The 18,453-nt window shown below is 36.4% G+C and overlaps 1 protein-coding gene across 1 annotated transcript; it reads right to left on the bottom strand.

Moving 5' to 3' along the window:
* Positions 1-401: 401 nt before the first annotated feature.
* Positions 402-15,199, bottom strand: LOC112420019 (uncharacterized). The gene is made up of 5 exons (XM_024778579.2): positions 15,146-15,199; positions 14,549-14,698; positions 13,416-14,002; positions 1,670-1,779; positions 402-1,507 (listed from the first exon to the last, which is right to left on the bottom strand). The coding sequence occupies exons 1-5, from the start codon at positions 15,197-15,199 to the stop codon at positions 402-404; spliced, it is 2,007 nt and encodes a 668-aa protein (XP_024634347.2).
* Positions 15,200-18,453: the final 3,254 nt, after the last annotated feature.

Here is an 18,453-nt window from a genome sequence, read left to right as displayed (position 1 = left end):
ATAACAAGTTTAATAAAGTTCTATCAAAGGTCTTATTTAATGAGGAAAGTAATAGGAAGTGTATTTTCCGACTATAAATGAGCATTCATTCAAGGGACGACATTCTAATTGCAAATGAAGTTTTTTTTTATTTTTTTTTATTTTTTAGAAAAAGTAAATTATATCATTTCATTAAAAATTAGATCGGTAATATATGCTGGAATATCATCAAACACCTGGAAGCTAGTACTAGATGTGGCTGCTTTAGTTAAAACATGAGCAACCTCATTTGCTTGCCTCCTAATAAACTCGACATGAGAGTTTGTTAAATAATTATTGCAGAATTGGACACTACTGTTCATAATAGAGCCAAATTCAGTGACATCTCCACGACCATTGTTGAAATAATCAGCTACTCTTTTTTAGTCAACTTCAAAATCAACATTTAAAAGTTGAAGTTCATGAATCCACCGAATCGCATGGTGTAATGTCAGAGCCTCCCCAACATCAACAGAGCAAGTTGGGTTAAACCACATAGTTTTTGAACGAACATGATTCTCATCCGAGTCTCTGATACACATTCCAAAGCCTACTTTATTTATCATGGTAGGGAAAGAGGCATCAACATTGCATTTGTATCTACCACTTTCTGGTTTCCTCCATCTAATATTTGTATTGTTACTAGAATTTGAGGCACTCGGGAGTAGAGCTTGGTTATCTGACATTATAGGAACTCGCTTTCGATTGGCCTTCCTCCAACCATCAAGAAGGTGTTTTGCTCTTTCCAGGATGGCTGTAAATGAGTTAGACACCTGTTGCCATAACTTCAGGTTCCTGGCCTTCCAAATACTCCACATTATAGTAACAATATTCTCAATTTGAGCTGCCGACAGATTGTGCAGTAAATTAAAAATTATATCAGGAGCATTATCAAACTGGTGAAGAGCCGGTGAGATCAAATGCCACAAATTGGTTGTTTGCCAAATATCAATTGATCTTGGGCAGTGAAAGAGGATATGATAGCTATCTTCATGAGGATCTTCGCATATGACACACTCAGAAGGACAAGTGACGCCCCTGCTTCGTAGTTTCACTCTGGTTGGAAAGCAGTCTCTACAAATTCTCCAAATCAAATTTTTGACTTTGGGAGGAACCTTCAGTTTCCAGATACCACTCCAATATCCCGGTTTGCACAGATGATCATTATTTATAACCTCTTTAATACAAATCCGATAGGCACTCTTGACAGAATAGAGTCCATTCTTCTCCGCCTTCCATATCAATTTATCCGTCAAAACTTGGTGATGTAAAGGAGTATTTAAGATATTAGTGGCCATATCTTCCACAAAAAATTGATGAATCAACGGTTCGTTCCAAACCTTGCCTTCTTGGTCAATAAGATGACCTACAGAATATGATTGTAGAGCTATCATGTCATCACCCACAGGGGGAATGCTAAGCCCTGATCCAATCCATGGTTCGCTGACAATAGGAATATTAAAGCCATTACCAATTTTCCATCTAGCTCCTTGTCAGACCACCACCTTAGCACTGAAAATACTACGCCAAACAAAGCTCGGATTATGCCCCAATTTGGCATCTAGATAATTACCATTCGGATAGTATCTAGCTTTAAAGATTTTTGAGACAAGGCTATCTGTATTGGTTTGCAGCTTCCATCCCTATTTACCAAGCATTGCCACATTAAAAGCTGCCAGATCTTTGAAACCCATGTCTCCATCATTCTTGTGGACAGAAAGCTTTTCCCAGGATAGCCAGTTCAAACCTTTGTTGTTGGAACTGTTGGAACAAAATGTGTTTCACAATGAACCTTATTAAGTTTTGATGAGAACAAGGTATTAAAAATTGTCAATTGGTTATTACTAATAATTGTTCAAGTGTACAGGACCAAAGGCTACTCAAGTTATTTCAATAGGTCTTGGAAGAACAATGGAAAGAAAAAGAAATTCTGAGCATCTGAAGAAAACTGCTCCTGAAGCGGAAGTGCTTCTGAAGTGATGACGTCATCAGAAGCAAAAGTTTTCATCAGAAGCAATATCTTCACCAGAAGCTACGTTTGATCCTTTAATCAAACTGAAGATTCAAAGTAGCTGATTCTCAATTCAGTCTTATCCAAGAAGAACGAAGAATTGAAAGGGAGGTATCAACGGATATATGGATAGCACTGAGCACTTGTCTCTCGTTAATAGAGTTGACAAAGTACAAGTGTACAACCACTACCTCCACTACTCTGTTTTCTGTCTACGCTACAAGACAAAACAACAGCCATGCCTGCAAAATTTGTACGTTCAAGATGGGAATGAATTTGAAGCTTATTCTTCAAAGGACTACACCCAAATCAGGCAAAGGATTACTGGTGGATAATCAAAGGATTTCAAACGACTCTTTAGACGTGCTGATTATCTCAACGTCTCTTTCACGCCTCTATATAAAGGAGTGAAGACTTGAAGATAAAAGAGAGAGATACATAAGTTCAAAAGCACCAAAACTCTGTCAATTTGATTCTACAAAGCACACTGAATTTCTGCACTGATTTGATATATCTTAGAAATTCAAAGTCTAGAGTCTTTACTGTATTGTATTGTGAACACCACTGATTGTATATCAAGTGTTCAAGTCAAACTCAATTCTCTGTATTTTTGTTTGATTAGAAGTCTCTTGCCTGCGTGCTTGAGCATTAGAAGTCTCTTGCTTAGTGCTTGAGCATTGGAAGACTCTTGCGTGTGTGCTTGAGCATTTTTGTGAAGTCTCATACTTAGAAAGTATTGAGCAGTTGTAATCTTTGTGATTATAGTGAAATCTCCTTGGAAGTGCAAGGGGGACTGGACTACTTCCGTGTTGTGGAAGGAACCAGGATAACTGCTTGTGTCTTTGTCTTTCTTTTCTCTGCTCTGTTCTTTTCCACTGCAATCTGACTCTGATCATTTCATCAGAAGCAATCAAACTGCTTCTGAAGTTTTATCAGAAGAAGTATTTTTTAAGAGAAAAAGAAAACACAATTCAACCCCCCCTTCTTGTGTTTTTCACCTTCAATTGGTATCAGAGCTTGCTCTGTTATCACAGCACTTAACCGTGTTACAGTTCAAGATCTATTAGAAAAACATGTCTGGAGATGAGGAATCAGTTACTACAAAATACACAAGTGTCAAGCATGACTATGATACTGCTGACAAGAAAACAGACTCTGGAAAAGCTCCAAAGTTTAATGGAGATCCAGAAGAGTTTTCATGGTGGAAAACAAATATGTACAGCTTTATCATGGGATTGGATGAAGAGTTATGGGACATACTGGAAGATGGAGTTGATGATCTGGATTTAGATGAAGAAGGAGCTGCTATAGACAGAAGAATACATACTCCTGCTCAGAAGAAGCTTTATAAGAAACACCACAAGATAAGAGGAATCATTGTGGCTTCTATACATCGCACCGAATACATGAAGATGAGTGACAAATCTACTGCTAAGGCTATGTTTGCTTCACTATGTGCAAACTTTGAAGGCAGCAAGAAGGTGAAAGAGGCTAAAGCTTTGATGCTAGTTCATCAGTATGAACTTTTCAGAATGAAGGATGATGAGAGTATAGAAGAAATGTACTCAAGATTTCAAACTTTAGTTTCTGGATTGCAAATACTGAAGAAAAGCTATGTTGCTTCTGATCATGTTAGTAAGATTTTGAGAAGCTTACCTTCAAGATGGAGACCCAAAGTAACTGCTATTGAGGAAGCTAAGGATCTAAATACTTTAAGTGTTGAAGATCTTGTTAGCTCACTCAAAGTGCATGAAATGAGTTTAAATGAGCATAAAACCTCTAAGAAGAGTAAATCCATTGCTCTACCATCTAAAGGAAAGACTTCAAAATCTTCCAAAGCCTACAAAGCCAGTGAATCTGAAGAAGAATCACCTGATGGAGATTCAGATGAAGATCAATCTGTAAAGATGGCTATGCTGTCCAACAAGCTTGAGTATCTGGCAAGGAAGCAGAAGAAATTTTTTGAGCAAGAGAGGTAGCTACAAGAACTCCAAGAAAGAAGATCAGAAGGGATGCTTCAATTGTAAGAAGCCTGATCATTTCATTGCTGATTGCCCTGATCTTCAGAAGGAGAAGTTTAAAGGCAAATCCAAGAAATCAAGCTTCAGCTCTAGTAAATTCAGAAAGCAAATCAAAAAGAGCTTGATGGCGACCTGGGAAGATTTGGATAGTGACTCTGGTTCTGATAAAGAAGAAGCTGATGATGATGCTAAGGCAGCCATGGGGTTAGTGGCAACAGTATCATTAGAAGCAGTATCAGAAGCTGAATCAGATTCAGAAGATGAAAATGAGGTATATTCCAAAATCCCTAGACAAGAACTTGTTGATTCTCTAAAAGAACTTTTATCACTGTTTGAACACAGAACCAATGAGTTGACAGATTTAAAAGAAAAATATGTTGATTTGATGAAACAACAAAAGACAACTCTATTGGAACTGAAAGCTTCTGAAGAAGAACTCAAAGGGTTTAACCTCATATCAACAACATATGAAGATAGACTCAAGATTCTTTGTCAGAAGCTACAAGAAAAATGTGATAAAGGTTCAAACAATAAACATGAGATTGCCTTGGATGATTTTATTATGGCTGGAATAGACAGAAGCAAAGTTGCTTCTATGATCTACAGCACATACAAGAACAAAGGCAAAGGGATTGGATATTCTGAGGAGAAATCCAAAGAATACAGTCTCAAGAGCTACTGTGATTGTATCAAGGATGGATTGAAATCCACCTTTGTGCCTGAAGGTACAAATGTTGTAACTGCTGTTCAGTCAGAACCTGAAGCTTCTGGTTCACAGGCTAAGATCACATCAAAGCCAGAAAACCTTAAGTTCAAGGTTATGACAAAATCTGATCCTAAGAGTCAAAAGATTAAAATTCTGAAAAGATCAGAACCTGTTCATCAGAAGCTGATTAAACCAGAATCTAAAATCCCAAAACAAAAGGATCAGAAGAACAAAGCAGCTACTGCTTCTGAGAAAACAATACCCAAAGGTGTTAAACCTAAAGTATTGAATGATCAGAAGCCACTCAGCATTCACCCTAAGGTACAAGGGAGGAAAAGTAAAACCTCCAAAACTAACCCAAAAGGACCCATGAAGATATGGGTACCTAAATCTGAATTGGCTAAAAATGCAGGTGTGCCTAAGGGCAAGAGAGAAACAAAGGTCATGGTACCTAGACAGCGGATGTTCAATGCACATGACTGGAGAGAAAGCTTTGTTCCTTACCCTTACAATGAAAGATGGAGGAGAAGTGAAGTTTGGTGGCAACCAAACTGGAAAGATCATTGGTACAGGTACTATTGGTAATTCCTCCATCTCAATTAATAATGTGTGGCTAGTAGATGGTCTGAAGCATAACCTATTGAGCATTAGTCAATTTTGTGACAATGGGTATGATGTAATGTTCAGTAAGACCAACTGCACACTAGTCAACAAGGATGACAAATCCATTACATTCAAGGGAAAGAGAGTTGAGAATGTCTATAAAATAAATTTCTCTGATCTGGCTGATCAGAAGGTAGTTTGCCTTCTGTCAATGAATGATAAAAAATGGGTATGGCATAAAAGGTTGGGACATGCTAATTGGAGATTAATTTCTAAAATTAGCAAGTTACAACTGTCAAAGGATTGTCTAACATTGATTATCATTCAGATGCACTTTGTGGTGCATGTCAGAAAGGGAAAATTGTGAAAAGTTCTTTCAAATCTAAAGACATTGTATCAACCTCCAGACCCTTAGAATTACTCCATATTGATCTTTTTGGTCCAGTTAACACTGCATCTTTATATGGAAGTAAATATGGATTAGTCATTGTTGATGATTACAGCAGATGGACTTGGGTAAAATTCATTAAAAGTAAAGACTATGCATGTGAAGTGTTTAGCAGCTTCTGCACTCAAATACAATCTGAAAAAGAATTGAAAATTTTGAAAGTCAGAAGTGATCATGGTGGAGAATTTGAAAATGAGCCATTTGAACTTTTTTGTGAAAAACATGGGATTCTCCATGAATTTTCTTCTCCTAGAACTCCACAACAAAATGGGGTTGTAGAGAGAAAGAACAGAACCTTACAAGAAATGGCCAGAACCATGATCCATGAAAACAACTTAGCTAAACATTTCTGGGCAGAAGCAGTTAATACTTCATGTTATATTCAAAATAGGATCTATATCAGACCTATGTTGGAGAAAACAGCATATGAACTCTTTAAAGGAAGAAGACCCAATATCTCTTACTTTCATCAGTTTGGATGTACTTGTTACATCTTAAACACTAAAGACTATCTGAAGAAATTTGATGCCAAGGCTCAAAGAGGAATCTTTTTAGGTTACTCTGAAAGGTCAAAGGCGTACAGAGTGTATAATTCAGAAACACATTGTGTTGAAGAATCTATGCACGTAAAATTTGATGATAGAGAGCCTGGAAGTAAAACTCCAAAGCAAAGTGAAAGTAATGCAGGTACAACTGATTCTGAAGATGCATCAGAATCTGATCAACCTTCTGATTCTGAAAAGTATACAGAAGTTGAATCTAGTCCAGAAGCTGAAATCACTCCAGAAGCTGAGTCTAATTAAGAAGCAGAACCTAGTCCAATAGTACAGAATGAAAGTGCTTCTGAGGATTTTCAAGATAACACTCAGCAGGTTATTCAACCTAAATTCAAGCACAAATCTTCACATCCTGATGAGCTAATCATTGGAAGCAAAGATAGTCCTAGAAGAACAAGATCACATTTTAGACAAGAAGAGTCATTAATAGGATTGCTTTCAATAATTGAGCCTAAAACTGTTGAAGAAGCTCTCTCAGATGATGGATGGATATTAGCTATGCAAGAAGAGCTAAATCAATTCCAAAGGAATGATGTGTGGGATCTGGTACCCAAACCTTTTCAGAAGAACATTATTGGAACAAAATGGGTATTCAGAAACAAGCTGAATGAACAAGGAGAAGTAACCAGAAACAAAGCCAGACTTGTTGCTCAAGGCTACAGCCAACAAGAAGGCATTGATTACACTGAAACATTTGCTCCAGTTGCAAGATTGGAAGCAATCAGGTTACTTCTATCCTACGCAATTAATCATGGCATAATATTATATCAAATGGATGTCAAAAGTGTCTTTCTTAATGGTGTCATTGAAGAAGAAGTGTATGTTAAACAACCTCCTGGGTTTGAGGATCTTAAGCATCCTGACCATGTTTATAAACTTAAGAAATCACTATATGGCTTGAAACAAGCTCCCAGAGCTTGGTATGATAGACTAAGTAATTTCTTAATTAAAAATGATTTTGAAAGAGGACAAGTTGACACAACACTCTTCAGAAGGACTCTTAAGAAAAACATTTTGATTGTGCAAATATATGTTGATGATATAATATTTGGTTCTATTAATGCATCTCTTTGCAAAGAATTTTCTAAGTTAATGCAGGATGAATTTGAAATGAGTATGATGGGAGAATTGAAGTTCTTTCTTGGAATTCAAATCAACCAAAGTAAAGAAGGAGTATATGTTCATCAAACAAAATATACAAAGGAGCTTCTGAAGAAGTTCAAGCTAGAAGATTGTAAAGTGATGAACACTCCAATGCATCCAACCTGCACCTTAAGCAAAGAAGATACTGGAACAGTAGTAGACCAGAAGCTATACAGAGGTATGATTGGTTCTCTGTTATACCTCACTGCATCTAGACCTGATATTTTATTCAGCGTATGCTTGTGTGCAAGATTTCAATCAGATCCTAGAGAATCTCATTTAACTGCAGTTAAGAGAATCTTCAGGTATCTGAAAGGAACAACTAATCTTGGACTCTTGTATAGGAAATCCCTAGATTATAAGTTGATTGGATTCTGTGATGCTGATTATGCTGGTGACAGGATTGAAAGAAAATCAACCAGTGGAAATTGTCAATTCCTGGGAGAGAATCTGATATCCTGGGCAAGCAAAAGACAAGCAACCATTGCTATGTCTACAGCAGAAGCAGAATACATTTCAGCTGCAAGTTGTTGCACACAACTACTTTGGATGAAACATCAGTTGGAAGACTATCAGATTAATGCTAACAGTATTCCCATCTATTGTGATAATACTGCTGCTATTTGTTTGTCAAAGAATCCAATTCTACATTCAAGAGCCAAACATATTGAAATCAAACACCATTTTATCAGAGACTATGTTCAAAAAGGGATTTTAGATATACAATTCATTGATACTGAACATCAATGGGCTGATATATTTACAAAACCTTTATCTGTTGAAAGATTTGATTTTATTAAGAAAAATTTGAACATGCATTTTGTGTCTGATTGAAAAATTGCTTGCCTCTGAATAAGAAGTTTGGTTCTGAAGTCTATTCAGAAGCATCTGGTCCATCAGAAGCTCTTAACTGAGGTTCTGAGGAAAATGTGCTTCTGAAGATGACGTCAGCACTAAAACTTCAGAAGTGGTATTCTTTGCTTCTGAATAGCGTGGTTAGTGGGAACGTTGGCAGTTACTTTATGTAACAGCTGTCCCATTACCCAAAAGGTAGTTTTCTGAAGAGTCTCTGACGTGGTCTATTTGTATTGGAGTATAACAAAAAGGGCAACGATGTTTTATTTGCTTTTTAACATACTAACACGCGCCCCCAATTTGTCATTAATGCTATGTTTGTTTGTCTCTTCTGAATTGCAAACGTTTTACTTAAAAACACTAAGTCAATTCACACACTACTCACTTCACAACAAACACTTTCTATTTTCTTCTCAACCCTCTGCGAAAGTAAGCGCATTCACTCTTCCTCTCAAAACACCGTAGAACCCTAAAACTCCTTCAAATTATGGAAAGCTCAAGTTCTGCTGGTGGTTCATCGTCAAATATGGAAATAGATATTCCGGCTTATGAGATTAAAGGAAGAACCATGTCTATTGAAGAATGGGAGTTAATCATTCAAGCAGAAAATCCAGTGGATTTCGCCTCCTTAACTCACCATGGATGCGACCTAGTAAGGTTCTACAAGAAGCAAAAGCTGATGAGTTACTTCAGTCTTCTCAATGGTCCAACGTATGAAGTTCTGGTCAGACAATTCTGGGTAAGGGCTTCAGTCTTTGACATTGATGCTGCTAGACAGGAAGAAGCTCAACTGATTCTGGTTGATCCTACTCTGAAGGGAAAAACCAGAGAAGAAATGGGTCTACTCTCATTCACCGGTACAGAAATAAGATCAAATGTTATGGGTATTCCTGTAACCATAAATGAGCAGGTTATTGCTCAAGCCATGGGAAGGGATACCTCTGGCAAATACTTTGGAGAAGAGATTCCTAATCCAAGAACCAGCTCTTGGAAGGAAATTGTCAATGAAACCATTTATGGGTCTAAGGTTGCTCAACCTTACAGCACCTTGAGCATTGAAAAGAAGTTGCTGCTGAAGATTCAGAATGAGAACATCTTTCCCAAAGGTGGAGGAAGTGATCAACCGTCACTTGGTCACAAGGTTTTTCTGCATCACACCATCACTCAAGAAACCACGATGAATGTTCCCAAGTACATGTTCAAGTACATGATCAAGGAACTAAAGAAGAGTCAGATGGAGAACATGAAGTTTGTTCCTTATGGAAGGCTACTCTCTGTAATCTTTCAAGAAGGAGGAATTCTAAGTGTCTTGAAGGATGTTGGCATTTATGATAACCAGAAGCTGGGAGCAGTAACTGGGAAGATAATCAATGCGTCAACTCTTGTAAAGATGAAATTGATTCCAGCAAATGCTTACAAGAAACTAGATTATGATATGCATGAATCTGATGCCATATCTGATCTAGTCACTAATCACATCCCTATCTGCAAGAAGGATCCCCTGGATGTGCAAAGGACCTACATCTTGAACTTCTACAAAACTTACAAGAAGAAGATCAGCTTGAAAGATGTCCATGAGGAGATGTATGGTGGTGATTTGCCTGTGGCAAAAGGCAGAAAATCAAAGAAGAAGCAGATCACCAAGGAAGAGTATCTTGCTGAAGATGCTACTGAGAAGGGTGCTCAGAAGCATCAGAAAGCCAAGAAAGAAAAATCAACTTTGTCCACTATTCAAGAGGAAGTGGAGAACTTAGATGAAGTCCCAATCATCAGAAAAAGGACAAGGAATGCTCAAGAAACAGCAGAACAGCTTGCTTCTGAACAACCTACTTCTGAACAAGCTGCATCTAAAGAGCCTCAGAGTCCTAAAAAGAAAAGAGAAGCTGCTCTTCAAACCATCAAAAGGAAGAGATCTTCAAGGAATCTGAAGACAGCTGAAGGACGAAGGGAGGAAATGTTGGAAGAGCTGCAAGAAAACTGGGAAGAAGATTCAAGCCCCAAGAAGGCAAAAAGGACTATAACTTCTGAGACTATAGTCATGCCCAGTTTTGAAGCTTCTGAGGAATTAAAGCAATATGCTAGGGAGTATTCTGCATCCAAGATAGCAGAAAGGAAACGGATGAAGGAATTGTATGAGAAGCAAAGGGATGAGCGTCTCAAGGCTGCAGGGTATGTGCCTACTCCTGACATTGCTGCTTTAGCATCTGAGTTAGAGCAAGAAACAGTTCAGTATGTAGCAACTCTGCTTTCACAAGCCTTGAAGAATAAGCAAGCTTCAGGAGCTACTTCATCAGAACCTGTTGCAAAAGCTCCAGAAGCAGTTCATCCAGAAGCTCAATCTTCAGGTAATTCATCCAAACCTGACATCTATACTCAGATTCCTTCTCTACCCTCTTCACCCTCATCATCATCAACTGAATCAGATGACCAACCCCTTAGCCAACACATAGACAAACTTCTTAAAACCAAACCTACCAAACTAACAGAATTTGGAACACTTGACTATGAGCAAACTCAAATAGAATTTTCTAAGAATAGGATTAAACTATGTGAGAAATTCAATTTGCCTGCTACTCATCCACTTTATCCAGATATTCCAGAACCTGTTAGTGTACAACACCCTCAACCCAACCAAGAACCTAACCAAACAAACCCACAAAATGACCAAACTCCACAAAGAGCCTCTGAAGTAGTTTCAGAAGCAACTACTTCAGAAATCCCCCAACAACAAGAATCCTCAACCCTTCACAATTTAGAAAAACATTTAGGTGGTGAAATGCAACCTACACCTACAAAGGCCTCTAAGACAGTCCCTGGAAAGACTGTGTTAGAAAACCAACAAACAGAAACCATCCCTGAGCAAACTGTTCCTGAGCAAACTGTTCTTGAACAAGCTGCTTCTGAACAAGTTGCTTATGAACAAGTTGCTTCTGACCAACAACAAACAGCTTCTGACCATCAAACAACAGAACAACAACAACCAGAACCACAAATAATTGACCTAACCTCTTCTGACCAACAAACAGCCTCTGACCAATCCTCCACATCTCATACAACTCAATCTGAACCTTCAACCATCCCTGACTCTATCCTTGAATCTGATTATATAGATGAACAGCTAATCAGGCTTAGTGATGAGATTCAGACACTGATTCTTCGCAGAACAGTTCCTGTACCTCCTATTCACTATCTTGATCAATGGATGGATCTGAAAAAGAGTTTTGATGAGCTGCTGGATCAGCTAAGCTCTAAGTGTGTCTCATCTCACTCTGCCATGCTGCAAAAGATGTTGGATGATATGCATGAAGCAACTAGAGTGAAAGAGCTGAATTATGTGCCTTTGCTGGACATCACTCCTTTCTATCCAGAAGAAGAGTACATCACAAGGGCTGCAAGAATTCATGCTGGGTATAAAAGAAGAATGAGAGAAAAGGATGAGCTACTTAAGAAGAAGGATGAGCAAATTAAGTATCTTTTGGAACAGATGTACAAGCAAGCCCAACCTTAGTTGCACACCCATTTTTTTTGCTTGTTTTAATCTTTGTTCTAAGTACTTTAGTTGCATTGCATTTGTATCTTAACTTTTCTATATATATATATATATATTATCATTGTTTCTGGATCTTGTGCTTTTCACCTTCAATATGTTTTACAAGCTTTAACTCTGATGATATTTACTGTTTTCAATGCTGTGTGCTCTGATATACTGTATTTTTAAAGGTTATATGTTAATTGCTCTGATACTCTTTCTTTTGTTTTTATTCTTTTTGTTGATTACAAAAGGGGGAGTAAATGTATAGTATTTTAAGGCACTGAGCCCCACTATAACCACTTCTAAACTTTTTTAAATACTTCTGATATTATTTTTATGAGTATTTTATTGAAATTTAATTAATAAGAATAGAACTCAGGGGGAGCTTACAAACCTCACCTTAAAGATCTATTAGACTCAGGGGGAGCTTACAAACCTCTATCTCAGTGGTCAACTTATTAATTAGATCAACAACAATTGAACTTTTTAAATACTATTGTTTGTCATCATCAAAAAGGGGGAGATTGTTGGAACAAAATGTGTTTCACAATGAACCTTATTAAGTTTTGATGATAACAAGGTATTAAAAATTGTCAATTGGTTATTACTAATAATTGTTCAAGTGTACAGGACCAAAGATTACTCAAGTTATTTCAATAGGTCTTGGAAGAACAATGGAAAGAAAAAGAAATTCTGAGCATCTGAAGAAAACTGCTCCTGAAGCTGAAGTGCTTCTGAAGTGATGACGTCATCAGAAGCAGAAGGTCATCAGAAGCAAAAGTTTTCATCAGAAGCAATATCTTCACCAGAAGCTACGTTTGATCCTTTAATCAAACTGAAGATTCAAAGTAGCTGATTCTCAATTCAGTCTTATCCAAGAAGAACGAAGAATTGAAAGGGAGGTATCAACGGATATATGGATAGCACTGAGCACTTGTCTCTCGTTAATAGAGTTGACAAAGTACAAGTGTACAACCACTACCTCCACTACTCTGTTTTCTGTCTACGCTACAAGACAAAACAATAGCCATGCCTGCAGAATTTGTACGTTCAAGATGGGAATGAATTTGAAGCTTATTCTTCAAAGGACTACACCCAAATCAGGCAAAGGATTACTGGTGGATAATCAAAGGATTTCAAACGACTCTTTAGACGTGCTGATTATCTCAACGTCTCTTTCACGCCTCTATATAAAGGAGTGAAGACTTGAAGATAAAAGAGAGAGATACATAAGTTCAAAAGCACCAAAACTCTGTCAATTTGATTCTACAAAGCACACTGAATTTCTGCACTGATTTGATATATCTTAGAAATTCAAAGTCTAGAGTCTTTACTGTATTGTATTGTGAACACCACTGATTGTATATCAAGTGTTCAAGTCAAACTCAATTCTCTGTATTTTTGTTTGATTAGAAGTCTCTTGCCTGCGTGCTTGAGCATTAGAAGTCTCTTGCTTAGTGCTTGAGCATTGGAAGACTCTTGCGTGTGTGCTTGAGCATTTTTGTGAAGTCTCATACTTACAAACCTTTGTTGTTGGAACCACCATGACCCCACCAAAAGGTATTCATCATTTTTTCAATTTCATCTAATAGCTGGTTTGGTAGCCTGAAGATACTCATAATGTAAGATGGAATAGATTGAAGAACTGATTTGATCATGACCTCCCTTCCTGCTTTAGACAAGCATTTGCTACTCCAGCTATTGATCTTCTGCCATACTCTATCTTTGATGAAGCTGAAAGTTGCCTTCTTACTTCGGCCTACCATTGAAGGGAGACCCAGATACTTACCAGTACCTAAAACTGCACGCACACCCAAAATGTTTGTGATAGATTGATGTAATGGTTCTGCCACATTCCTGCTATAAAAGATTTCAGACTTAGGTAGACTAATGGCTTGCCCTGACGCTTCCTCATACTGAGTTAAGATTTGCTTCATCATGATTGCTTGTCTCTCCTCCGCTTGAAAGAACAGAAAACAATCATCAGCAAACAGAAGATGAGATACCCTCGGAGCAAGACGACATATCCGAAAACCTTCAAGATCCCCATTACTTTCAGCACTTCTGATAAGTGCTGATAATCCTTCAACACGGTGACAAAGGATCACCTAATTGCAAATGAAGTTGTGAATGATGCTCGGAGGTTAAAAAAGGAGTTGTTGTTATTCAAAGTTGATTTTGAGTTGATTGGAAATACTTAGAAATAGTGATGGTAAAAATGAATTTCCCCACCCATTGAAGGAAATGGATAATGGAACGCGTTACTTCAACTTCAGTTATGGTCAACAGGAGTCCAACCAATGAGTTCAAATCTAAAAGAGGGCTTCGACAAGGTGATCATCTATGAACATTTCTCTTTTTACCAGCAGCTGAAGGAATTAATGTGTAGATGAAGGCAACTATGGAGGCTGGACTCTTCACAGGGTACTCAATTGGTCGTACTTCAAACAGAGTGGATATCAATCGCTCATCTAAAATTTGTTGACGACACTTTATTGTTGGGAGTCAAGAGTTGGGAAAATATTTGTTCCCTAAAAGTTGTTCTTATTCTTTTCAAGGCCATTTCTGGTCTCAAGGTCGATTTCAATAAAAATATGTTGGTTTATTGTGCTTTTGTTTTGAATTGTAAAACGGGACACATCCCTTTTCTTTACATGAGGCTTTATATTGGTGGTGATTCTCGCAAGCTGAATTTCTGGCAACCGATCCTTGACCGCATTAATAATAGATTGTTGACTTAGAAGAGTAGAAACCTGTCTTTGGGTGACCAATTGATTCTTCTGAAGTTTGTCTTGTCTTCTCTTCTGGTAGAAAGACAAATCATGTTCAGTTAAATTATAACATTGTAGAGCAAACCTAGGTAATAATGGATCCCCACTAGAAAGAAAAATCTTGAGTGTATAGTTAAGGCAAACCTCGGAAACGATGGAAATCTAGTGGAAAGGCAAATCCTTAGTAATATAAATAGAACAAGTTATTCAGATTTATTATATGCAACATTAATAACAATTAAGTCTATTTCCTAATTAATTACTCGTATTACGAATAATTTGATTATTGGATATAAAATAATTAAATTAGTGGTATTTTACGGATAAATACATCTTACATGAAATGCGTGATGAAAATTTATTTATATTTACGAAATAATTGATCTCAAGCAGTTAATGAGCTCCACTAAAAGCTGAATTGTTCATGAAAATCTTACTTTGATTCTTGGATGATATAATTCTTGATCAAACTTTACTTACCTCAAGATCGAACTTTAAATTATGAGAGTCTCTTTCCTTAGGAATCGAAAGCATAACACTCAATAATTTTACTTAAATTTTATTGCAAAACTATGAGGTATAATTCATTCGGGAGCAACAATTTAAAAAAAATAAATAAATATATTTATTAAAATTACACTTGGTCAAATATAACCATTATAATGAGACAAAGAGAGTTTTGGTCAAACGATATCTTAAATTATATAACTACTCCTTCAATTGGAAATGCCAAAAAATTTAGTTGGACATGTTCGTCATGGTTCATAGTCAGGACCTCGTAGTTGTGTGTGTGAGTTTTAATGATGTTTATCACTTCATCTATATACCAAAGAGAAATATGTAAGAAAATTTTGATTAAATTATACGCAATAAATAATATACTTTTTGAGGGATATTAAAAAAAAATAGCTATTCATATTTTTTTTTTGTTACCATGATATTATACGAAGTTTCCACCATCGTTTAACGGTAACTACTCTTTAGGAAAATATGTGGGCAGACAAGTTTGGTTCTCCCCTTCAAACCGAACTTTTTCCACACATAAGAATAAAAAATCGAACCTTAAACCACATGCTTAAATGGTTCAAATCCCTTGAACCAATCAATTGTTGGTTATTCACTTTTATTATATGCAACATTAATAACAACTTAGTCTATTTCCTAATTAATTACTGCTATTACTAATAATTTGATTATTGAATATAAAATAAATTCTATTTTACGGATAAATACATCTTACGTGAAATGAGTGATTAAAATTTATTTATATTAACGAAATAATTGAGCTCCACTAAAAGACGAATTGTTCATGAAAACCATAGTTTGATTCTTGGGTGAGATAATTCTTGACCAAACTTTACTTACCTCAAGATCGAACTTTGTATTATCAGAGCCTCTTTCCTTAGGAATCGAAGGGATAACACCCAAATAGTTTTGCTTATATTTTATTGCAAAAATATGAGGTAAATTTTATTTATAATTCATTCGGGAGTAACAATTTTTATAAAAAAAACGTATATAAATGTATTTATTATAATTACATTTGGTCAAATATAACCGTTATAATGAGACAAAGAGAGCTTTAGTCAAACGATATCTTAAATTATATAATTACTCTTTCAACAAGAAATGCCAAAATATTTTGTTAGACACGTTCGTCGTGATTCTTAGTCCAGAACTCATAGTTGTGTGTGTGAGTTTTAGTGATGCTTATCACTTCATCTATATACAAAAATAAATATGTAAGAAAATTTTGATTTTCAGTGATTATTTACTCACAGAACCCCCAAACCATAGACACCAAGAGCCTTAATCATATCACATTGCTAGTGAGGTCTACCCTTGTTCATACTTCTAGAACATCAGGCTGTGTGAATTTTTTTCGCAGCCCACTAAAAAATTGTCTAAATCATTGACATGGTACACAACCATCAACCGCCAGCTGAGGACTACAAGAACCAGGCCTTGGCTGAAATTCAAGTCGTCGTTCAGGAGTTGCAACGCCCGAATGAAACTATGAAAGTGTAGGTACAGTGGCGGAGCCAGAAATTTTATAGAGTCCGAGCAAAAATCTTTCATGTGGATCATAAAATTCTAAGGTATTATCTCACCTGAAACCTAAATCCTTGGCAAAATTCTGCAGGTAAATCCGCAGCGTTCCAGTAATAGCTGGGCTTGCTATAAAGAAAGTTGGAGCTAAACCTGGGCTAGTGCCCAGGCTAGCTGGGGGGTGGCTCCGTCCCTGTGTAGGTAGTGTGATGTAAAAATATCGTGATGTAACACTCTGAATTCCAATTTGATAATTAATTAAATAAAAAATAGTAATTCCCATTTTTTAATAAAATTATTTAATGATTAATTTGATTTCAATTTAATATCCAAATTTTAAATATATTTTTTTAAAAAAATTTGACAGGGGCGTGTCCTTCGGAGAGTTCCTTACAAAACAATCAGTCAAACTGACGTGATATCACATTAGTAAAAAACGGTGTAAGTTGACTTTGACAAGGGTTGACCCCTCACAAATTTGGTAGGGTTAAACCCCTCGCAAACTCCTGTTTCTCTGGGCCTTTGTTGTTTTTCTCCCCTAACAAAATTAGTTTTTCTTGTAGTGAATTTGATCCACAAATTGCTCAACATTTTTAATTTTACCAAGAGAATATCATATCATTTTGAGTTTTTTAAATTCCTCTGACCACTGCATACCAAACAACAATTAATCCTTTTTTTAGACCGAGGATTAACTCCAAAAGAAGTGAAAATGAAGAACAGATGAACCATACAACGCCTAAAGAGAACTCACAAGTAGTGATAAAGAGGTGGTCTGCCGTCTCTTAAACATTACCAAATCAAATACAATTCATCCTCTGATGCCTCTTGAATAACCTTGCAACAAAGGAGATTAGCATGAGTAAGAACCCTGACCAACAACACTTGCCAAAATAACACAATAGTCATCACTATAAAAGAATTCAAGGGATTTGCATATGTCAAATGGCTACACAATGACAAATTAGTGGCATACATTGGTCTGGCGGAAAAACGAGCCTCGCAAACGTTTGTTGTGGGATTAGGTTACCACAAAACCCATGGATTATAAACCGACAGACATGATTCGCCGCAAAGGCACGCCCTTTTTTTCTTTTCCATACCGACATGCACAAGATCGCTGCAAATTCCAATATGATGTTTTTTTTTCTTCTTCAGAATTAGTGGCGGACCAAGGCGGCCACAAAAAACAAACAAAAATAAAAAAAATATTCTAACTACAACATTAATTATTTTAACTATTTTTTCCAAGATTAAATTTATTTTAATTTATTATAATCACAAAATTAATTTTTTTATTTCATGTCATAATTCAAATCTGGCCCCATTTATAGAAAGTTTGAAGTAAGAAAGTTGAAGTACTCTTTTTTTTTAATAAACCAAGCGAAATTATATTAAAGATGCAACTATCAGTCCCTCAAACACAAGACGTGTGCGGGAGAAAACTGAAAAGTGAGAATTACATAATAGTTAGGCTACAAACAGCCAGGAAAACGATGAAAAAAAAACATTACACAACAAGCCTGTAAACAACATAAAGGATTTTGTCTTCAAAAGGGATAGTCGAAATTGAATGTAACGTGGTACGCTTATTTCGGCACTCATAATTTCATCAAAGAATATTTAAAATATTTTATGAAAAATTATGAACTTGAACCCATAATTTATCAAGATTTACACTAATATTAATATTGATTAATAGATAATGAATATTACAACATTATACAAGTGAAAGAAAG

Source organism: Medicago truncatula, chromosome 1, assembly GCF_003473485.1.
Source record: "Medicago truncatula cultivar Jemalong A17 chromosome 1, MtrunA17r5.0-ANR, whole genome shotgun sequence".
NCBI lineage: Eukaryota > Viridiplantae > Streptophyta > Magnoliopsida > Fabales > Fabaceae > Medicago > Medicago truncatula.
This window is presented reverse-complemented; position numbering and strand designations above follow the sequence as displayed.